Source organism: Canis lupus, chromosome 25 (genome assembly GCF_011100685.1).
Source record: "Canis lupus familiaris isolate Mischka breed German Shepherd chromosome 25, alternate assembly UU_Cfam_GSD_1.0, whole genome shotgun sequence".
In the NCBI taxonomy this organism is placed as follows: Eukaryota; Metazoa; Chordata; class Mammalia; order Carnivora; family Canidae; genus Canis; species Canis lupus.
Window position 1 is genome coordinate 18,286,553 of NC_049246.1, and position 23,480 is coordinate 18,310,032.

General features: G+C 41.6%; 2 protein-coding genes across 20 annotated transcripts in view; one reads left to right on the top strand and one right to left on the bottom strand.

Moving 5' to 3' along the window:
- LOC111092489 (translation initiation factor IF-2-like) overlaps positions 1-7,054 on the bottom strand; it is a 44,544-nt gene extending 37,490 nt beyond the window's left edge. The window contains exons 1-4 of the mRNA XM_038574496.1: positions 6,988-7,054; positions 6,696-6,925; positions 5,322-6,419; positions 3,382-3,517 (exon numbers count right to left, since the gene is read on the bottom strand). Coding sequence (XP_038430424.1) covers positions 3,382-3,517; positions 5,322-6,419; positions 6,696-6,925; positions 6,988-7,054 — 1,531 coding nt within the window. The remainder of the gene's footprint in view (positions 1-3,381; positions 3,518-5,321; positions 6,420-6,695; positions 6,926-6,987) is intronic.
- The window catches only part of ZMYM5 (zinc finger MYM-type containing 5), a 77,128-nt gene continuing 58,698 nt past the window's right edge, over positions 5,051-23,480 (top strand). For 2 of the 19 annotated variants that reach the window (XM_038573537.1, XM_038573540.1), the window contains exons 1-4: positions 6,958-7,119; positions 7,812-7,870; positions 16,953-17,460; positions 17,700-17,793. In XM_038573537.1, coding sequence (XP_038429465.1) covers positions 16,963-17,460; positions 17,700-17,793 — 592 coding nt within the window. In that variant the 5' untranslated portion in view covers positions 6,958-7,119; positions 7,812-7,870; positions 16,953-16,962. The other 17 variants (XR_005378507.1, XM_038573538.1, XM_038573533.1 and 14 more) reach the window with 16 other exon arrangements.

Here is a 23,480-nt window from a genome sequence, read left to right on the forward strand (position 1 = left end):
TATACCTTTGAGATAGATACTTAGAAGTCAATTTCTGTTTAAAATGTAAATTTTATGGGATTGTACCCATATTGCCAATTCTCTGATGTGTTGGTTTACTGTGCCAGTAGAAATATATAAAAATAACTTTTTTCCTACAGCCTCTACAATAACATGTTTCTACCTTCTTTCTTATCCCTTACTAATAGTGTCCTTATAGTCTAGATTTCTACTAAGAGTATTCAGTGGAATGTTTAAGTTAGTAAGTTGAAAAGATCAACAGAACAAATGGAAAAAAATGAAAAGGAAGGTATTAATTAAGGATAAGTTAATAAATCACCAAACCAGATTAAAGATAAATATGAATCAAGATTTTGGCACCTGGAAGGGGGTGATAATGTTATAAATTCTTAAAAATGTGGAAGTGGCTTTGCAACATGGTAGTTGTGAAGACGGGAAGATTTTGAAGAGGAAAATATTCCTGATAAATACATTTTAATGTACAACCTCACACTATTTCTGCTTTGGGTCTTTCTCACATATTTTGACATTTTGTATTCTTATCACCATTTTATTTATTTATTTATTTATTTATTTATTTATTTATTTATTTATTTATTTATTTATTAAATATAATTTTCAAATGGCTCAGGTAGTTAAGCTTATGCCTTCTGCTCTGGTCATGATCCCAGGGTCCTGGGATTGGGCCCTGCATCAGGCTCCATGGTTAGCATGGAGTCTGCTTCTTTCTCTCCATTTGCCCCTTCCCTTGCTCATGCTCTTCTGCTCTCTCTTTCTCAAATGAATATTCATCTGAGAGAAAGAGAGCACTGAAGCATGGGGATAGGTAAAGGGAGAGGCAGAGGGAGAGGGAAAGATTCTTATCCCAAGCGGACTTCCTGCTGAGTGCACAGTCCCATGCAATGGTTGATCTCAAAACCCCAAGAACATGACCTGAGCTGAAATCAAGAGTTGGTTGCTCAACCAACTGAGCCACCCAGGTGTCCCTTATTACCATTTCATTCTTAAGTATTTCTTCATTTTCTTTATAATTTCATTTTACCCAAAGTTATTTAGTAATCATTTGCTTAGTTTTGAAGCTTCTAGGACTTATTAATTTTGTTATTGATCTTGATTATTATTAGATAATGGTTGGAGAACATGGTCTATGTAATATTGATTTTTAGAATTCATTACGGTTACTTTAGGGACAAATCTGATCTATTGTAAATATTTTCTTTTTTTTTAAATTTTTACTTATTTATGATAGTCACACACAGAGAGAGAGAGAGAGAGAGAGAGAGAGAGAGAGAGGCAGAGACACAGGCAGAGGGAGAAGCAGGCTCCATGCACCGGGAGCCCGACGTGGGACTCAATCCCGGGTCTCCAGGACCGCGCCCTGGCCAAAGGCAGGCGCCAAACCGCTGCGCCACCCAGGGATCCCTGCAAATATTTTCAATATAAGAAGGATGTCTGGGCAGCCCCGGTGGCTCAGCGGTTTAGCGCCACCTTCAGCCCAGGGCATGATCCTGCGTACCTGGGATCGAGTCCCACGTCAGGCTTCCTGCATGGAGCCTGCTTCTCCCTCTGCCTGTGTCTCTGCCTTTCTCTCTTTCTAATAAATAAATAAATAAAATCTTTAAAAAAATAATAAAAAAAATAAAAAGGTTATCTATTTTCTACTTGCTAATTGCATAATTCTCCATATGTATATATATATATAAATACACATATTTGTTATTGATCCTGATTATTATTAAATAATGGTTAGAGAACATGGTCTATATGATATTGATTTTTAGAATTCATTAAGGTTACTTTAGGGACAAATCTAACCTATTGTAAATATTTTTAATATAAAAAGAATGTCTATTTTCTACTTGCTAATTGCATAATTATTAATTATATATGTGTATATATATACACATATTTGTTCATATCTTTTTTATCTCATCTTATTTTTTAATCTCCTTGATCTATCACTTCCTGAGAGTAGGTATGTTAAACTCTTTAAGCAAAACGTGTCATTGATTTTTCTAATTCTTACTCCATTTCCTTGTTTTGCTTTTTAGCTATATTGTAGCTATATATTTGTTTCTTAGAGATATCATAACAAATTACCTCAAACTTGATGGCTTAAAACAATATAATTTTAATCTTTCAGAGTTCTAGAAATCAGAATTCTGAAATCAAGTTGTCAGCAGGGCCATGCTTCCTTCAAAACTCTAGATTTCTTGCCTTTTCAAGCTTCTGGTTCCTCCAGGAATCCCTAGATTGTGGCAGCATAACCCTAGTTAGTCTCTGCTTCTGTCTTCACATGCACTTTTCCTTTGTGAATTTTCATTTGTTATTGGGCAGTTGTCACTGTATTTAGGGTACACTTTCATCCAAGATGAACTCATATCAAGATCCTTAAGTAGATGTGCAAAGACCTTTTTTTGTGAATGAGATTACTTTTAAAGGTTCTGGATGAACATATATTTTGAGGAGGGCAACCTTTAATCTACTATAAATGGTACATATTAGGTACATGTATGTATATGACAGTTGTACCTTCTTACTTGGTTGGTTAAAATATGCCCATTATTTTGCATACACGTATATACATACAATATATGTATGTATATATAAAAATACATACAAGTATGTATATACGTATATGCAAAATGTATATACAAATATATATTCTACATCATGCCATTGCCATTTATTATCATAAATAGACATTCTTTTTATATTAAAAATATTTACAACAACATGGAAGTCATTAATTGGGAGTTGGAGTATTAGTAAGGAATTTAAAGACAATGATAAAATCTAAGAATTAGTCTGCTTTTTATTATCACTATGTTCAAGCAATTTTAAATAATGTCAGTGGTAAAATACTTCTTACAATTATCTTTTGTTGGTCTAGGTATAGAATAACTATTTCAGGTACTGTTGAGTATTAATAAACTTGTAAACTCCAAATTATCATGTTGTATTGCATATCATTTATTTTATTTTTTTAAAGACTTTATTTATTCATGAGAGATACAGAGAAGAGGCACAGTCATAAGCAAAGGGAGAAGCAGGCTCCTCGCCGGGAGCCGGAACTGGGACTCAATCCCGGAAGTCCGAGATCATGCCCTGAGCCGAAGACAGACGTTCAACCACTAGGCCACCCAGGTGTTCCTGCGTATCATTTAACACTATTTTACACAGAGGTTAATTCAGAAAACTCCCAATATAACTATCACTCTGCAATACACATAAACTTACTTACACATCTCTGTTTTGAGAGCAAGTTTATAATAATTCTAAATCATTAGAGCTTGCTTCATGTGCAGTTCAGGTCTATAACTCTTGGGACACATATTACTTCATTTAAACAGCAGATTATAAATAAATGAGGAGGGGCACCTGAGAATCTCAGTTGGTTGAGAGTCTGCCTTCTGCTCAGGTCCTGATTCCAGTGTCCTGGGGTTAAGCCCGATGTCAGGCTCCCCGATGAGCTTCTCCCACTTCCTTTGTCTGCTGCTTCCCCTGCTTGTGCTCTCTGTCAAAAAAAATAAATAAAATATTTAAAAACAAATAAATAAATGATAACACAGTCATTGTAAAGAACAAACAGAATTTATATAATCTTAATTCTGTTATCATACAGACCACTTGGAGTTTTTCTGTGTGTAATAACTGGGTTTTTTTTTTTTAAGATTTTATTTATTTTTCATGAGAGACACACAGAGAGAGAGGCAGAGACATAGGCAGAGGGAGAAGCAGGCTCCTCACAGGGAGCCCAATGCCGGACTTGATCCTATCCCAGGATCAAGAGCTGAGCCAAAGGCAGGCCCCCAACTGCTGAGCCACCCAGGTGTCCCAATATTGATCTTTAAAATTTTTGTTTTATTTATTTAAATTTTTTAGGGGAGAGCAGAAAGGGGTACAGGGAGAGGGAGAGAGAGAATCTTAAGCAGGCTTTATGGCCAGTGAAGGGCCCTTTGTGGGTCTTGACCTGGAACCCTGAGATCATGATCTGAGCCAAAATCATGAGTTGGAGGCTTGACTGAGCCATCCAGGTGCCCCTAATTACCGATCTTTTGGTTTGATTTAATGTTCACAGAAAGGCAAACATTGTGACTAAAGGTACATTCTCTAGTGCCAAATTGCCTGTGTTTTATCTTTATCACCAGCTAACTGTATGATCATAGGCAAGTTACTTGTAACTCTCAGTTTCAACATCTTTTAAATGTGGGTAATAATAAAATATGGATTAATAAAGATATTTTAAGACCATTTTGGTAGGATTTAATGAGTTATTACAGATACTAGTTAGAATTGCACTTTTAACACAATAAATACTTGATAAAATTTAACTTTTATTATTATTAATTCATATTATTAATTCCCAACTATCTCAGTGGTATATTAAGAAAAAAATTCTTCTTTTTTTTTTTTTGAAAAAAAAGTTCTTTATAAAAGTCTTTAATGTAGGGATGCCAGGGTGGTTCAGAGTTTAAGCTTCTGACTTTTGGCTCAGGGCATGATCCCTGAGTTCAGGGATGAGTCCAGCATGGCTACCTGTAGGAAGCCTGCTTTTCCCCCTGCCTATGTCTCTGCCTTTCGGCGTCTCTCATGAATAAATAAAATCTTAAACAAACAAACAAAAAATATTTGTGGGGGTGAGGTATGGGTGAGAAAAGAGACTGAGGGAATTCATGCTTATTTTAAACCACAGGCAACAAGACAAAAGTGTATTTTAGGCAATGACATCAGGAAAGAAAGATGATTGAAAAGCTTAAGATGGCTGGTTTTTCAGTCTTTTTCCCCACTCCTCAAATAATATTTAAGATGAATGCAGTAATTTCCTTCAGAACTTTCCATAATGACAGAAATATTTTGTATCCACGCTTGCAATAGAGCAGCTAGTAAGAGTGAGAGAATTTAAATAACTTATTACTGATGATAAAGATTAAAAGACAGCCATCTGGCTGTAGGAAGCATACTTAGTCACAATTTCTATTTGCTTTTCCATAAGGAGTAAGTCTTTATCAAAAGATCCATAATCAACATTGTTTTGTTATTTACCAGTGTCACATTTTTATTTGGACCTTACAACATCCTAAATTATTTAATTACAAAATAGCAAGTCAGGTTGAAGGATGGTCATGGATTGAATGAATCTCTACTAGATGACGCTCCGTGTCATCTACAACTGTGTGACATCAGTTTTTACGAGAAGTTGACTAGTTCATTAAAAACCTCAGGTTCGTCACCACCGCGTTGCACTTTCCGCGGTGCCATCGCACGTGTACTTTTTAACAGGCAGCGGCGCGAGATAACCCGGCGAGTGACAAGTCTACCTCGTCCCCCATTTGTCCCCCGCCAGCGGCTGCAGTCCCGCCAGCCACCGCCAGGGTGAGACGGAAGAGGCCTCCCTGCCCTCTTGGCTGGGATCTTGGAGATCGTACAGCACCATGACGTGCGCCGAAGACGTAGGTGTAGACGGTGAACAAAGAGGAGCCCCACGGTGGATGTGGCGCCCCGGGCACGCCCGCGTCGGGCCCCGGCGCGACGCCCCGCACCTCCGCTCGACTCCCCGCACCCGGGCAGCCCCGGCGGGGCGAAGCGATAGGGCCGACCGCGGAGTGGAGTCTCCATCCACGGTTGAGGACCAGGAGACGGTGGAGGCCGTGGGGAGGCTGGGTAGAGGCTGGGGAGGGCCACCGAACGAGGCTGCGGAGGAGGACGACGGCAGCGCGGGAGGACACGCCGAGGGGAGGCCGCGGCCCCTCCGACAGGCGGGAGCCCCGCTCCCGGGGAGCCCGCAGCTTCCTCCATCTTGGTGGATGCAGGCGGGGAGCGGCGTCTGGGTGTGTGCCCTGTGGCGCCCGCCCCAGGGGCCCCTCGGACGCACACGCTGGAATCAGGGGCTGTGCCCTCGGCCGAATGGCGGAGCCCAGTTGGGGCTTCGCGGGGCCAAGTTTCCCAGCCCCACGGGCTTTGGTTTTGAATTGGTCCCAAGTTCCCACAGCAGTCCCGACAAAATGGAGGACGTCGTCTCCTCCTACAGCCGTGACGGGAGGTGGGGGGACAATTCCCCACGGGCTGAGGCGACGGTGGAGGTGCTCCCACCCCCTCAGCGCACGCGGGAACCCCCTGCGCGCGCTGCCCCGACCTCCCGCCGTGCCTCGCTGCGGCCCCTGCCCGGGCGCGGCCCTCCCGGGGGGCGTCACGCACTGGACAGGGAGGGCGCCGAGGACATCGAGGCCGCGTCTCTCCTCAGGCAGGGTCGCTGGGAGCGGCTCCAGGGGCCCGGGCGCCCAGGCCCGAGTCAGGGTAGGCGGCCACGGCCCCGGTGTCGGGCCGTCCCGGGCCCTGGAGGGCACCCCGGACCCCCAGGGAGCGAGCCGGCGGCTGGGGCAGCGGGCAGCGGGCAGCGTAACTCGGGCTGCCTGACCCTGACGGACCCGGGGGTGGGGGCGGGGAGGGAGGCGGGGGTAAGGAGGGGAGGGGACGCGGCCGAGGGCCGAGCGCCGGCGGAGGGGGGAGTGGAACGGCAACGCCGGGGGGCGTGGCCCGCGCCTGACGGACAGCCCTTCGGACCACCCCCCCGAGGGGGGTCCTGAAGGACAGCAGAGGGGGCCAATGGGCGCGCCCGAGGCGCCCCGGCCCGCCCTCCCCGCCGGCCAATGAGGGCGCGGAGGGCGGAGCCTCCCCGGGCTCGGCCGCGCCACCGCCTCCTCCGCCTCCTCCTCCTCACCAGCGCTAAACCCGGGACTGGACCGAGCGGAGTTGTGCGTGTTGCCGAAGGGGGGTGGGCCGGGGGAGGGGAGGTTCGTTCCGCGGAGCCGCAGCCAGAACCGGGTGAGGCTTATCCCCGCTGTCTTTCCAGTCCGGGTCCGCCGATAGTGGGGGTGGCTGGGAGCAGCGCAGCCTCGGGAGGAGGAGGCGGAGGCGGAGGCGGCTGGGGAGGCGGAGATGGGTGAGGGCAGCCTCCGGAGCCTCCCACCGACCCGGGATTAATACCCCGCGGCGCGGCCGCCGTCGCCGCTGCCGCGTCGGGGCCTCGGGGGCTGCTCCGGGCTCCGCTCATGTCACAGGCGTCTTCGCGTGCGGCCCGAAGGGCTGCGAGAGTGAGGGAGAGGCCGGGAGGGCTGGGTGAGGCGGACGCCAGAGGCGGGGGTCGCTCGGGGGCCGGGGGGCGGCCCGGGCCGGGGCGGCGGGAGGTCGCGGGGTATTTTTCCTTTCTTTCTTGCGGGGGGGGTGGTGGTGGTGGGGCGGTGGGGGGAGGGGCGCCTCAGTTGGTTCTCCCGCTCTCGGGGCTGCGCTCGCACCGTCTCCGCGGTAGCCCGAGGTCCCCAAGTTTTTCGGGGCGAGGGTGCTGCCTCTTCCCCCGCCGGGTCCCCTCCGTCGCTCTTCCCTTCCCCGGCATTTGTCGTCTTCTCTTTATGTGTTTAATTTGGGCTAGTTTTAATGGCGGGCGGGAGTCGGGCAGTCTCGGAGTCATTGCAAGTGCTCCGACCAACGGGATTTCAGCTCGGCCGTGCGGTGGCGGCCCCTCACCCCGAGGTGCTGCCGGTGACGGGCGAGGCCAGGGGCAGAGTCCGGAGGGAGTGCCGTCCGCCCTCCTCCCACCGTGTAGTTTGCAAAACGACGTTGAGCGCTGTCTAGTTTTTGAGGGCCGTGCGGATTTTTGGATTTTCTTTGGTTTCTTCCCAGCACGGGTGGGGTAGGGTGGAAGAGCGCGGAAACTCCTGCACTTTCGCCCCTGCTTTCTCCTCCTGGTGGTGAAGGACTTGATGGTGTTGCGTCTTAATTGGGCGAACTAAATTTCGCCTCTCTGGTTCTAGGACCTTCTGGCCCGTCTGGGGAAACTTCGGGAGAAAGTAAAGAAGAAAACATAACCTTTGTGAGTAATTGCACCCTTTTCTTTAATACACTTAGTGCCACAGTTAGGTGACTTTGTTATGAAGGCAAAGAGCTGATTGCTTAGGTGGACCCTGCCCTTGGAGACAGGCTGGGGAAACTCCTGGGAAAGCAGTGGGAATGCGTGCTGGTACTTACACCACTGGAGTTTCTAGAGTTCCAAAGTTGTACTTTAAAGTTGGTTTCATTTTTAATGCTTCGCATTTAATTTTATTTTTTCCTTCCCTGTGGATAAAAGTATTTTTTTCTTCGCTGTTGGATTAAAGGAAAACATAATGGATCTTCTATTGTTTTAGGGGTGACAGAGTATTTTTGCTATCCTCTTATATTTGAGGAAAATTTAAGTAACCTGCTAGTCTTCCCGACAGCATCACATCAGGAGATATATGATGTAGTTGTCTCAGTGCTGTGGTTTTACGATTGACCACTGAATTGGTACCAATGCACAGCCTGATCTTTCCATGAAGTTAATATGTCTTTTCCTTGTACCAGAAAATAATTACGTTTCATTTTGGTACAATAAAGGGCCCAGTTGTCTGTTAGCTATTCAGTTAATGGTTTTTTAGCACCAATTCTTGCCTGAATAATAATTTTATTAGGAGTCTGAAGATAGTGATTTGGAAAAAAAGTCACTGATTCTACATCTATTACTTAGTGTGTCTTTTAAAGCTGATCCAACAATTTATAATTGGTCATTGAAAAGAAACTTGTGAGTAGAATAACTCGCATTGTAGTATTTCCTGCCTTCCCTTTGGCCTTGTCCTCCTTACCAAACTTGGCTTTGTACTTAACTCACTTTATTCTTCACGTTACGCGTTTTTAGCTTGTTAGACCTAGGACACTGTGCTGTTAGCATATAGATTGCTATGTGTAGCCTTGCAGGCTCAGTCAGGAGAGTGTGCAACTTTTGATCTAGACATTTTTAATTAACTTTTTAGTCATTACTCATCTAGAGTATTGATAATTTTGTGGTTTTTCATTTTTTTTGTTTTTTGCTGCATTATTTATCGCTCTTTTTTCTTTTGACTATTCTTAGAAGTTTTCCTCAGGAAAAAAAAAAAAAAAAAAAGAAGTTTTCCTCAGATATTTAATAATTTTTGATTGGTCTACTCATGATTAAAAATTCAGAAGTAGAAAGCAAATTAGGAAAATATGTGGGCTTTCAATTTGTGAGCTTCACTGTGGATGATTCTTATAACCCTTTGATGGAGAATATCTTGAGTCATTATCTTTAGGTCTTTCCTTTTTTGCTGGTTCCTAATTCCACAGAGAAGACGGTTTCTGAAAAACAAGCCTTCCAGGGAAGGGTAGCATGCCTGAAAGATAGAGGTCTGGATGCCAGGTGTATGGGAATCAAGTGGAAGTAGGCATTTCATATGCATGATAGTGAACCATGATAGTGAATGCATGATAGCTTCACCCATGTTTGGTGAGCCCCAGACAAAAATCTTATACTCTATCCAAAGAATAGAAGTCTAGAACTTGTGCCAGGATGAGGAAAAAAACCTGTCATCCTCAACCTGGTGGGAAAGAATGGATCTGGGATCCCACAACCTCATTTTAGCTTCCTATCCCTTATTCCAAGGATATCTGGAGCTACTTGTTTCTGAACCTTTTGAAGATTCTGTAGCATAAATCAGGATGTTTCTTCTCAGCTTTTTCCATCACTATTTTAGAGTTTGTCTCAGGAACGCCTGGCCTGGGTGGCTCAGCAGTTGAGAGTCTGCCTTCAGCTGAGGGCGTGGTCCTGGAGTCCCAGGATCAAGTCCCACATCAGGCTCCCTGCATGGAGCCTGCTTCTCTCTCTGCCTATGTCTCTGCTCCTCTCTCTGTGTCTCTCCTGAATAAATAAATAAAATATTTTTTAAAAAAAGAAAAGAAAATAGAGTTTGTGTCAGATCAGCTGAGGTAGTTAACTACTCATCCTTTTACTTTTCAGCTTACAAAATTTTGTTGCTTTGTTTTCTTTTGTTTCCTTTTTTTTTTTTTTATAATTTTATTTATTTGATAGTGTATGTGCACATACACACAAAGCAAGGGGAGCAGCAGATAGAGGGAGCCACACAGGGCTGGATCCCAGAATCCTGAGTTCATGACCTGAGCCAAAGGCAGATGCTTAACTAACTGAGCCACCCAGGTACCCTGTTGCTTCCTTTCTGGTTCTTCCTTTCCTTGGGAGTGGGAACTTTACCACTGTTTATGGCGATTTTAGAAGGAAGTGAAGTTAGTTGTGTATAATCCGTATCAACTTAATTACTACCAACCTATTTTTTTCTAGGTAGTAATTTTGTACTTGGGTACTTCAGTAATTCTCTTGCTATTTGTGGTAGTTGTTTTTTTTTTTTTTTTTTTTTTTCTATTTATTTATGATAGTCATAGAGAGAGAGAGAGAGAGAGAGAGAGGCAGAGGGAGAAGCAGGCTCCATGTACCGGGAGCCTGATGTGGGACTCGATCCCGGGTCTCCAGGATCGAGCCCTGGGCCAAAGGCAGGCGCCAAACCGCTGCGCCACCCAGGGATCCCGGTAGTTGTTTATTTAGTTTATCTTTCTTCTATCTCATATTCATTATATCTCCAGAATTGTGGTACATCTTTATTTTATTTCTGATTTTATTTTATTTTATTTATTTATTTATTTTTATTTCTGATTTTAAACGGGAATGCTTTTACCAGATACTCACTAAACATAAAGTTAGCTTTCAAGTTGAGGTGATGTTTATGTAAATACATAAATATTTTTAGTAAGAAAGACCTATCTGTAACAGTGTAAGTCCACAGAGATGCTACAGGAATATGCTTTAGGGCTAATTGGTGTTTAACAGTGGTTTTTGTAACCTATATCCTGTATCCTATATCCTGATTATCTTTCATAGACCTTACAGTTACAGGTGGCCAGAAAAATGAACTTTGAAACACTATTTTTTTTTCTTATGGTGATTCTTTTTTTTTTTTAAGATTTTATTTTTGGGACGCCTGGGTGGCTCAGTGGTTTAGCGTCTGCCTTTGGCCCAAGGTGTGATCCTGGAGTCCCAGGATTGAGTTCTGCATCGGGCTCCCTGCATGGAACCTGCTTTTCCTCTCTCTGCCTGTTTCTCTGCCTCTCTCTCTCTCTGTGTCTCTCATGAATAAATAAATAAAATCTTTTAAAAAAAATTTTAAAAAATTATTTTTAAGTAATCTCGGTGTCCAACATGGGACTCAAACTCACAACCCAGAGATCAAGAATCACATGTTCTAGTAACTGAGCTGGCCAGGTACCTCAATAATTAAATATTTTTAGATACTTTCTTGGTGATTTAAATTTTTGAAGATTCATAATGCAAGTTAGTTTACCTATCTCATCATGTGCTAATCTTGTCATATTAATATTTCAACAGTTCTATTTTACCTACTTTTTTTTTATTTTTTATTTTTTAATTTATTTATGATAGTCACAGAGAGAGAGAGAGAGAGAGGCAGAGACACAGGCAGAGGGAGAAGCAGGCCCCATGCACCGGGAGCCCGACGTGGGATTCGATCCCGGGTCTCCAGGATCGCACCCTGGGCCAAAGGCAGGCGCCAAACCGCTGCGCCACCCAGGGATCCTATTTTACTTACTTTTTAACAACAGATCCTTCTGATGTCTGGGTAGCTCATTTGGTTGAGCATCTGACTCTTGTTTTGGGCTCAGGTGGTGATCTCAGGATGGAGTGAACCCCACTCACCCCACTCCCTACTCGGGCTCAGCACTCTGCCAGGAGTCAGCTTGAGGTTCCTCTCTGCCTTCATCACATGTGTTCTCTATCTCTTTCTCTCTTGTTTTTAAAGATTTTATTTATTCATTCCTGAGAGAAACAGAGACACAGGCAGAGGGAGAAGCAGGGTCCATGCTGGGAGCCTGGATGTGGGACTCGAATCGGAACTCCAGGACTATGTCCTGAGCTCAAGGCAGAACGCTGAGCCACCCAGGTATCCCTCTCTCTGTCTTTCAAATATATAAATCTTTTTTTTTTTTTTAAAGGTAACATTCTTTTTACTATGTAAATTATTTGTAATTGTATGTAAATATAATTGAATATTGAATGGCTACTGAATTACTCAGCTAATAAGTAAAGAATTTAGCCAGAAACTTTTGCAACTTTTAAAAAGCTTATTGTATGAGTTCCTGGGTGGCTTAGTTGGTCCTTTGGCTCAGGTCATGATCTCAGGTCTTGAGATTGAAGACTGCCTTGGGCTCTCTCCTCAGTGGGAAGTCTGCTTCTCCCTCTCCCTCCGTCCCTCCCCCTGTTCCTGTACACTCTCTTAAATATATAAAATCTTTTTTAATAAAAAAGGAACATTTTAAAAACTGACACTGAAAAAAAAATAAAAATAAAAACTGACACTGAATATACACTTAAAAATGGTTAAAATGAAAAAAAAAAAAAGGTTAAAATGGCAAGTTCCCTTAATTGACTGAGCCACCCAAGCACCCCTGTTTTGCTATGTTTTTTTTTGTTTTGTTTTTTGTTTTTTTAGATTTTATTTATTCATGAGAGAGAGAGGCAGAAACACAGGCAGAGGGAGAAGCAGGCTCCATGCAGGGAGTCTGACATAGGACTCAATCCTGGGTCTCCAGGATCACACCCTGGGCTGAAGGCCGGCACCTTCAGCCACCGGGGCTGCCCTGCTATGGGTTTTTAAAAAGGTAAGTACATCAACCTTCAGAAAGAAAAACAACTCAGATGTTACTAAAAGTAAATACAAAAGAGGAGAACACTGTCTTTTTATTTATTTAATTATTTTAAAGATTTTATTTGTTTGAGAGAGAGACAGCATGACTGGTGGGGGCAGAGGGAGAGGGACAAGCAGACTAAGCATGGAGCCGGATGAGGGGCCCAGTCCCAGGACCCCAAAATCATGACCCAAGTTGAAGTCCTATGCTTAACCCACCGACCCCACTGCCACCCCGTTGTCCCCAAAACACTCTTACTTACGTCTTTGTTTAATGATAGCTCTTATCTTTACTCCTTATTAGATACCCTTATAATTTTGCAAAATTATTGCCAATTATAAAGAGATAGTTTGCATTTAAGAGTCTTCTTTGGGTTTCAGGCTAACTTTTTGAATGGTAGTATATTTTCTTATCAAATTTCTCTGTGCAGGTTTTCTTTTGATTGTATATATTACTTGAGGTTACATTAATTTTCATCATATCCAAATGAAACCAATTAAGATTTGGTTATAATTTGTAGATAAATAGAATAACAAAGATTAGCTAAATGCTTAAGATTAATTAGATACTTGTTGAAATCCTAGGATATAGGCAAAGTATCTGCCTGAATACCTTCTAATAGGAGAGGGATTTAACATTTTTTGCTTTAATATGGTCCAAACAGATTAGAGTCTTGCATGTCTAGTTATCTCAGTAAAAAACCTTAGAATCATATGTTATCCCCATTTATAGTTTATAGTTTAGAAAACTAAAAATGAAGTGGAATAATTTGCTTAGTGTCACACAACTAATTCACTAAACCATAACTTGTTCTCTGTTTTTGGATTATATGGAAGTACTCAGAACTTTTCTATAATCTTTTCCTGAAATTTAAGTGTTTGGTTAAATTATATGCACAATGGCTTTTCGTAGTGGTTTGACTTTTTTGTAATCTATGACTTGAAAATAGGTGAATACTTAATATTTTTTTCAGAGATGATTGCAATGAATGGAGCATCAAGAATGCTCTTTCTGTTATTTTCTTTGAGAAGGTTAAAATATATCCTCGCAGCTACCAGAAGATACTGTGGAGTCACCTATGGTTCTTTTCCAAAAAGTGTTCTTTTCTATTATAGGTTTATTCAAATATAGAAAGGACTAAAAGGGCAGCCCTGGTGGCCCAGCGGTTTAGTGCCGCCTTCAGCCCAGCATGTGATCCTGGGGACCCAGGATCGAGTCTCACGTTGGGCTCCCCGCATGGAGCCTGCTTATCCCTCTGCCTGTGTCTCTGCCCCCCCCCCTCTCTCTCTGTCTCTCATGAATAAATAAATAAAAATCTTAAAAAAAAAAAAAAAAAGGACTAAGAGATCATATATAACAGCTCTCATATTTCATAACTCAGTTTAGGCTAAATTATTGCTTCTTTCCTTTGAAAGTCAACCACACTGGACGTGTAGTAACCATGGGCCCAATTTTTGTGTTTTTTATAGTTCTTTTAAAGTGGTCCCTTAGATCTGTTATTTTTTTTTTCTTTGAAATGGACATTGAGGGACACCGGCGTGGCTTAGCTGTTTAGCACCTGCCTTCGGCCCAGGGCTCAATAAAATCTTAAAAAAAAAAGAGAAAGAAATGGACATTGGATGTTGATTTTGTTTTAACAAAATCATCTTAATAAAAGATAAGTATTTTCTAAAAATTGTTTTATACATTAACTGCAAATAATACGGTGGCTATGGTATCAATTCTAGAGTCATTTCTCTTTTTTTTTTTTTTTTTTTACATTTTTTAAATTTATTCATAAGAGGCACACAGAGAAAGAGGCAGAGACACAGGCAGAGGGAGAAGCAGACTCCATGCAGGTAGCCTGACGTGGGACTCAGTCCTGGGTCTCCAGGATCACGCCCTGGGCTGAAGGTGGCGCCAAACCACTGAACCACCTGGGCTGCCCTAGAGTCAGATTTCTTTGATTTGAATCCTGACTCTAACCTTTCCAGCAATGGATGCTTGGGCAGGCTATGGAGATTACATATCTATGGAGTCTTAGTTTCCTAATGGGTAAAATGGGAAAAAGAATAGTTTATACTTCATTTTTATATGCATTAACTGAGTTAATATTGAATGACATAATACCTATTAGGAATAAGTCTTATCAAAAAAAAAAAAAAAAAGGAATAAGTCTTATCTATTATATAACTTCTCAATTAAAATTAGTTGCGAAAATTTAATTTTTTTTATTTATTTTATTTTTTTTAGTTGTGAAAATTTTAGAATGGAAATATTATGTAGCATATTTCAGTATGAGTTGGTTTGTATGTATGTATGTATTTATGAAACGGAGAGATTGAGGCAGAAACACAGGCAGAGGAGAACCAGGCAGAGGGAGAAAGCAGGCTCCATGCAGGGATCCTGATGTGGGACTCGATCCCGGGTCTCCAGGATCACGCCCTGGGTTGAAGGCGGCGCTAAACCGCTGAGCCACCTGGGCTGCCCAGTATGAGTTGTTTAAAATGGAATGATGACTGCCATATGAAGTGAGTTTTCTTAATAATTCAACACCCATATAATTCCCATCTTCTTCACTCTTGAGGTTCTAAAAAAGTTGAGGCTAGCATATGTAAATTTACCTCAGCTTTTCATCTGTCATTTCTACATACTTCTATACATTACATTTTTTTTAAAAGATTTTATTTATTTATTCATAGAGACACACACACAGAGAGAGAGAGAGAGGGGCAGAGACACAGGCAGAGGGAGAAGCAGGCTCCATGCAGGGAGCCCGACGGTGGGACTCGATCCAGGGTCTCCAGGATCACGCCCTGGGCTGCAGGCGGCGCTAAACTGCTGTGCCACCGGGGCTGCCCTATACATTACTTTTTTTTTTTTAATTTTTTATTTATTTATGATAGTCATACAGAGAGAAAGAGAGAGAGAGCCAGAGACACAGGCAGAGGGAGAAGCAGGCTCCATGCACCGGGAGCCCGACATGGGATTCGATCCCGGGTCTCCAGGATCACGCCCTGGGCCAAAGGCAGGCGCCAAACCGCTGCGCCACCCAGGGATCCCTATACATTACATTTTTATGTACCTTTTCCCCTTTGGTCTTTGAGATGTGATATTTTTTTACTCATGATCACTTTCATTACCACCTGTGCACATACCCTCATCTTCTCTCCTCTACTTTTAAGAGCCTTGCTTCATCAATTAATTTACTTTTCCAGATTCTTCAATTGTCTCTCTGTACTGGATCCTTTCCTTGTCATACCCTAGTGCACAGTAGGTTCACAAAACTGTTTTGTTGAATATAACTGAATGCTAAGAATTTGAGGCCTAGTCTTTGAGTCTGGAATTTAAATCCTATTGGGTCTCACAACAATTTAGTTGGCTTCTCTTTCCTCATTTGTAAAATGGATTAAATTATACTTACATAATGGGCCTGTTTTCAGAATTTTACATAAAACACCCATTGCATAATGTCTGGCAATTCCTGAACAAGAATAAGAATGTCAGAAAGATTTCATCACAGTTATGTCAGAAGCAGAGAATTTGAAAATTAGTGACAAAAGACACAAGGGAAATAAAGATTAGATGATATAGTTATTTTAGTAGATAAAAGTATAACATAATTGTATTTGGGCTCAGGGTTATTCGTATTTGATAGAATTATTTTGTTAATATTTCCTATTTCAAAGGAAGACTTAGGTTTTTTCATTGTAAAAGATGAGTAGGTTAAATTGAGTAAATTTTTTAAGGACTACCACAAATTGGATGATTAATTTCCATTAAATTCTGAGCTGAGCGTTAAATGATTAATGGAGAGGAAAAACAAAATAACAGTTTTTTTTTTTTTTTTTAGCCTCTGTGGGCCTTTTTTTTTTAAGATTTTATTTATTTATTAGAGACCCACAGAGACAGAGAGGCAGAGACACAGGCAGAGGGAGAAACAGGCTCCATGCAGGGAGCCCGACGTGGGACTCGATCCTGGATCTCCAGGATCAGGATCAGGCCCTGGGCTGAAGGCGGCCCTAAACCGCTAAGCCACCGGGGCTGCCCCAAAATAACAATTTTTTCGCTGAAAGTTAGATAAATAAGGGCAGCCCTGGTGGCCCAGCGGTTTAGCGCCGCCTTTGGCCCAGGGTGTGATCCTGGAGACACGGGATCGAGTCCCACTTCGGGCTCCCTGCATGAAGCCTGTTTCTGCCTCTGCCTGTGTCTCTGCCTCTCTCTCTGTGCCTCTCAGAATAAATAGATAAAATCTTAAAAATAAAATAAAAGATAAATCATGAAAAAATTTAAAATTTCATTTGTGCTATTTCATAGTAATAAAACTCAATAGCCATAGTATACTAGACTTCTTTTTTTTTTTTTTTTTTTTTACTATTTTCTCTCTCCTACAGGTTCTTTGGCATGGATAAATGTTCATTGAGAGGATTAGACTTGACTGAGCAGACTCCTGTTTTATTAGAGCATAAAGCCATGGCAGCTAGTCTCACGGATACAGGAAATTCATTTGGTGACCCAAGTAGTCTTGTAGTTAACAGATCTAGAAACTCATTGATGAAAGAAGATGATGATGATGATGATGATGATGTTGTATTTATTGAATCTATACAACCTCCTTCAACTTCTACTCCAGCAATAGCTGATCAAAGAAATTTTATATTTGCTTCATCAAGAAATGAAAGGCTACGAGGAAATTATTCCATAATTCTTCCTTCCTCAAGAGATTTGGCTTCTCAGAAGGGAAATGTAAGTGAGACAATTGTTATCGATGATGAAGAGGACATAGAAACAAATGGAGGGGAAAAGAAAAATTCTTCCAATTTAATTGAATGGGGACTTCCTGGAACTAAAAATAGAACCAAAGATTTGGATTTCTCCACTTCCAGTCTTTCAAGAAGTAAGGTAAATGCAGGATTGGGTAATAATGTTATCACTACAGAAGCAACTCTGAAATTCCTAATACTAATGTTACAACCTTAGAAACAGGTATAAGCTCTGTGAATGCTGGGTGAGATATGAACTTAATGATTACACATGTAACATCACTATAAAATACCAACTTGGGAGATGTCGCTAAAGGACTTCAGTCAAGTAATTTTGGTGTTAATATACAAACATACACCCCATCTTTGACTTCACAGACCAAGACTGGAGTAGGACCTTTTAATCCTGGTAGAATGAATATGGCAGGAGATGAATTTCAGAATGGAGGATACGCAACTCATCATAGTCCTGGTAAGCAGTAAGTGATTTTCTTTACCTTCTATACTTCTGTATATATGAAATACTTTACTTTTCTTGACTTCATATTAAGATAGAATATTTTACCTGCAGCCTACTTGGTCCCTGATTTTCCAGAAATTAAAGCTATTTTACCCTTTGTGATATACATCTGAAGTTGTTGTGTTGTTTTTTTTTAAGATTTTTATTTATTTATTCATAAGAGACCGAGAGAGAGAGAGAGAGAGAGAGAGAGGCGGAGACACAGGCAGAGGGAGAAGCAGGCTCCATGGAGGGAGCCCGACATGGGACTCGAACCCGGGTCTCCAGGGTCACGCCCTGGGCTGAAGGTGGCGCTCTACCACTGAGCCACCCGGGCTGCCCACATCTGAAGTTTTTGATTGAAAACCTCCATACTTTATTACCACCATCCTTTTACTAGTATCTTTATTTTATTTTTATTTTTTGTTTTCTTTTTTCAAAGATTTATTTATTTATGATAGAGAGAGAGAGAGAGAGAGGCAGAGACACAGGAGGAGGGAGAAGCAGGCTCCATGCTGGGAGCCTGACGTGGGACTCAATCCCAGGACTCCAGGATCGCGCCCTGGGCGAAAGGCAGGCGCCAAACTGCTGAGCCACCCAGGGATCCCCTAGTATCTTTATTTTAATGTAAAAATCATGGAATAAAAAAATGGACAATAAAGAAGCAATGTAATAATTGAATTTTACTTAATTTGTAATCACATAACTTGAAATCTCAATTTTCTCTTTTGAGGTGTTTACTTTTGGATTGCTTGTTTCTGATTTTTGTTTTTAAGTCAGCATTTTATTAGTTGCTTTATTTTAAAAGTTGGAAAACTCTTGCCTTTAAGTCAGAGCTGTATATTTTTAAAATTTACATGGACAGTCTTGTTCTGCTATTTGAAACAGCATATCTTTTTGGTAGCTTTGTCATGATTTAGTGTGGGGGTCTGAGTTTTTAAAATTTGTTTTGGTATTGCTTTTTTTGGCAATTTTAGTGCTTTTTAAACTATTGACCAACTTAAGATATTGGGAAAGGACTGAACGTAATAAAGCTAAGAACTTCATTTACTGTTTTAATGGAATGCCAGGATTTTTTTCTTTTATTTTTAAAAATTAATCTTTCTGGGTATGAGAACACTACATGAGTATTATAGAATATTTGTAAGAAATCCTGATTAGAAATAAAATATTTCTGAGCTTATCTTATTAATTATCAGGGACTACTGTTAAAAGTTTGATTTTTCAATTTTTGCCTCTGTGGGGTTTTTTTTTTTTTTTTTTTAAGATTTTATTTATTCATGAGAGACATAGAGAGGTAGAGACACAGACAGAGGGAGAAGCAGGCTTTTCGCAGGGAGCCCGAAGTGTACTCCATCCCTAGATTGGGATCATGCCCTGAGCCTAAGGCAGACACTCAACTGCTGAGCCACCCAGGGATCCCTGCCTCTGTGGTTTTAAAAAATATAATTTAGAGCATATTATATATAGTTTTGTGTTCTGTTGGTTTACTTAATCTAAATTTTAATATGTCATTTTAGAAATAGAAGTTTCTGTGGGACACCTGGGTGGCACAGTTGATTAAGCATTGGACTCTTGGTTTCTGTTCAGTTCGTGCTCTCAGGGTCCTTAGATCAAGCTCCACCTCAGGGTCTGCAATCAGCATGGAGTCCACTTGGAATTATGTCTCCCTCTGCCCCTCCCACTCATGTTCTCTCTTTCTGTCTCTCAGATAAATATATTTTTTTAAGATTTTATTTATTTATTCATGAGGACACACAGAGAGAGAGGCAGAGACATAGGCAGAGGGAGAAGCAGGCTCCATGCAGGGAACACAATGTGGGACTCAACCCAGGGACTCCAGGATCATGCCCTTAGCCAAAGGCAGATGCTCAACCACTGAGCCACCCAGGCATCCCTCCGATAAATAAATCTTAAAAAAAAAGATAGAAGTTTCCATGTCTATAAAAAATAATTTTTTGTCAGAGGTACCTGTTCCTCCTCTACCTTTTTAATTTTTTTTAGCATTTGTATGGTTTCCTTTTTTTTTTTTTTTTTTTTTTTTTCTTTTTTAAGATTTTAGTTAGAGATCATAGAGGATCCCTGGGTTGCTCAGTGGTTTAGCGCCTGCCTTTGGCCCAGGGCGTGATCCTGGAGTCCTGGAATCGAGTCCTGTATCGGGCTCCCTGCATGGAGCCTGCTTCTCCCTCTGCCTGGTCTCTGCCTCTCTCTCTCTCTCTGTATTTCTCATGAATGGATAAATAAAATCTTAAAAAAAAAAAAAGATTTTAGTTATTCATTTGAAAGAGACAGCATATGTGCACACGAATGAGGGGGAGGGGCAAAGGGAGAGGGAGCCACAGACTTCCTTCTTAGCAGAGAGCCTTATGTGGGCCTTGATCCCAGGACCCTGAGATCATGACGTGAGCAAAAGGCAGACACTTATCCAACTGAGCCACTCAAGTGCCTCTATGATCTCCTGTTTTTACTGTTGAGACTCTACACTAAATTCTTTGTTTACATTGTTTATTATTTCTGTAGGATAGTTCTCAAGCATTTTAGGCTCAGTTTCACTCCTAAAAATAATTGAGGACCCCAAGGTTTTCAAAATTTATATCAATTACCGTGTCAGAAACTCAAGCCTAAGAAATTTTTAGAAGTATGACAATACCATTTTTAATGAAAACTATTTTCAATATTAAGTGAACAGTAGCTTTGTTTTACATTTCTGCAAATCTCTCTCTTTTTTTTAAGATTTTATTTATTCATGATAGAGAGAGAGAGAGAGAGAGGCAGAGATACGGGCAGAGGGAGAAGCAGGCTCCATGCAGGGAGTCGGATGTAGGACTTGATCCTGAGACTCCTGGATCATGCCCTGGGCCAAAGGCAGGAGCTAAACCACTGAGCCACCCAGGGATCTCCGTATTTCTGCAAATCTCTTTTAAAGTCTAATGTAATAGCAAGGTATATGGTAATTTCTCACATCTATTTCTATATTGAATCTGTTGAAATCATGTTTTAAGTATAAAAAGAAAATCTGGCCTCACACACATATTTGGTTGTAGAAGAGAGCACTATTTTAAATAAATACGGATAGTTGTAGAATTTTTTGACGCAGCACCAAAACTTGACACATGGTAGTTTCCTTAAAGTTCCTTAACAGTGTGGAATATGGGATTCCACCCAGGGATCCCCACATCACGATTATTGATATGTGAATGGATCTTTTACAAAACTTTGTATGATTTGGTAGCATTGTGCTTTGGTCAATTAAAAAATGTATATAGGGCAGCCCCGGTGGCGCAGCTGTTTAGCGCCGCCTGCAGCCCAGGGTGTGATCCTGGAGACCCGGGATCGAGTACCGCATTCAGCTACCTGCATAGAGCCTGCTTCTCCCTCTGCCTGTGTCTCTGCCTCTCTCTCTGTGTCTCTCATAAATAAATAAATAAAATATTAAAAAATATATATATATATGTTAGGTTTTCTTTTAATGATTGGCGGAGAAAATTAAAGACAGCAGAGCCAGGCGCTAGGTTCGAGAGTGCTTTAATGGGGAGCGATGGGGAGCACTCCTGGGCGAGGTTCCCTGACTGGAACCTCTCTGAGTCAGGGAAGTCATGCCCAGGCAAACCGCAGGGCAGAGCGGGGGGTGGGGGTGTGGGGGGGTGGAGGTGGTGGTGGTTCTAAAGAGGTAGGGTGGCATTCCAGTTAGGGCAAGGGTTACAGGTCTTTGTAAGCTAAGTGGGAGTAGGGTGGCAAGAGGGTGTTGGCAGGAAGATGGGGGTAGGGCGGTCTTATTGGGAAGTTGCTGTCCTTGGGTCGGCCATTTTGAGGTCCCCAGTCTCACCAGCCCAATTATATATGTATAATTATGCAATTATACATATTTGCAATTATGTATGTATATGTGTGTGTGTGTGTGTGTATATATATATATGTATTTGGGTAACTCAGTTGGTTAAGTGTCTGCCTTTGGCTCAGTTAATGATCTCGGGGTCCTGGGATTGAGCCCCATGACAAGTTCCCTGTTCAGTGGGGACTGTGCTTCTTCCTCTGCCCCTCCCCCTTGCTCATGTGTGCTTACACTCTTCCTCTTTCATAAATAAATAAAATTTAAAAAATACATATATATATATATTTGGAAAATAATGATTCACTGAACTTCTAGATGTTGAGAATTCATTTATTTTAAATGTTGACACTTTAGAAAGCTGTCAAGCTGACAGTAGTGGATACAGTTTTCAAACTGCTAATATTCTCAGCAACAAATACTGTCATTTTTCTTGAAGTGAATTTTCCTTGATTTATTTTCAAGAAAATGTCAATAAATAGTTTGTCAGTTATTCTTTCAAGTAAAAATGGTATTTCATAAAGAAATATAGTTCAGCTTACAATGTAACTATTTTACAAGCACTTTTCTTTCAGACAGCTATTGTATTTTGGTATAAAACAGAAGTGGTTTATGTACACTTCTCTGTTTATGCATGTTTCTGTTCACACAGATTATTAGGATGCAATTAAAGGCTTAAATTTAGGGATGCCCAAAGGCCTAAATTTTGAGCGCCTGCCCTTAGCTCAGGGTGTGATCCCGGAGTTCTGGGATCAATTCCCACATCGGGCTTCCTGCTTGGAGCCTGCTTCTCTCTCTGCCTATGTCTCTGCCTCTCTCTGTCTGTGTCTCTCATGAATATATAAATAAAATCTTAAAAAAAAAGCTTAAATTTAGTAAAATTAATGCTATTTATTACTGTTTAATCATGGACATCTATTTTATAATAAATAATTCCACTGGCCTTTATCTTTAGTTCTTAGGAGAAAGACTAAATCCTTGGAACTTCCAAGTATTTGGGATAGTGTTTTTTATTTATGAGCCCTTTGGATCACACTTGAATTTGGGTTAAGATCTAGATGAGATGACTGAGTCTGAGGGAGGGTCCCCAGAAAGACCAACCATGTAATTTAGAGTGTTGGAGGTTTTAGCTAGCTCCATCTCAAGGGAGAAGAGGGAGGCTATAGGTTGAGTTCAGTCACATGCAATGAATTGCCAATAAAAACTAGATACCGAAGCTCAATGCAGTCTCCTAGTTGTTGAACTCCTCAACATGCCAGGTAGGGAACACTACCTGCAACTCTGCATTTGGAGCCTTCTATACCTTACCCTTCTTTGTCCTTTCATTTGGTTGGTCCTGATTTGAATCTTTTATATTAACACTGTGATTCTAAATATAGAGCTCTCCTAAATTCTGTGAGTCATTCTAGCAAATTATGAAATCTGAGGCGGTTTTAGGAATCTCCGGATTTATAGCTAGTTGGCCAGAAGTATGGGTGGCATCTGAAGTTCCTGTCAGTCTTGCTGGGGATTATGCCTTTTAAACCTGTGGAGTCGGGATCCCTAGGTGGCTCAGGGGTTTAGCTCCTGCCTTCGGCCCAGGGCGTGATCCTAGAGTCCCAGGATCAATTCCCACATCAGGCTTCCTGCATGGAGCCTGCTTCTCCCTCTGCCTATGTCTCTGCCCCTCTCTCTCTCTCTCTTTCACTCCCTCTCTCCTGCCATGTCTCATGAATAAATAAATAAAATCTTAAAAACAAAGCAAAAAAACCTGTGGAGTCTGATGCTAATTCCAGGGTAGTGTCAGAATTACATTGACTAATTGGTGGTGGTATAACAACCATAAATGGAG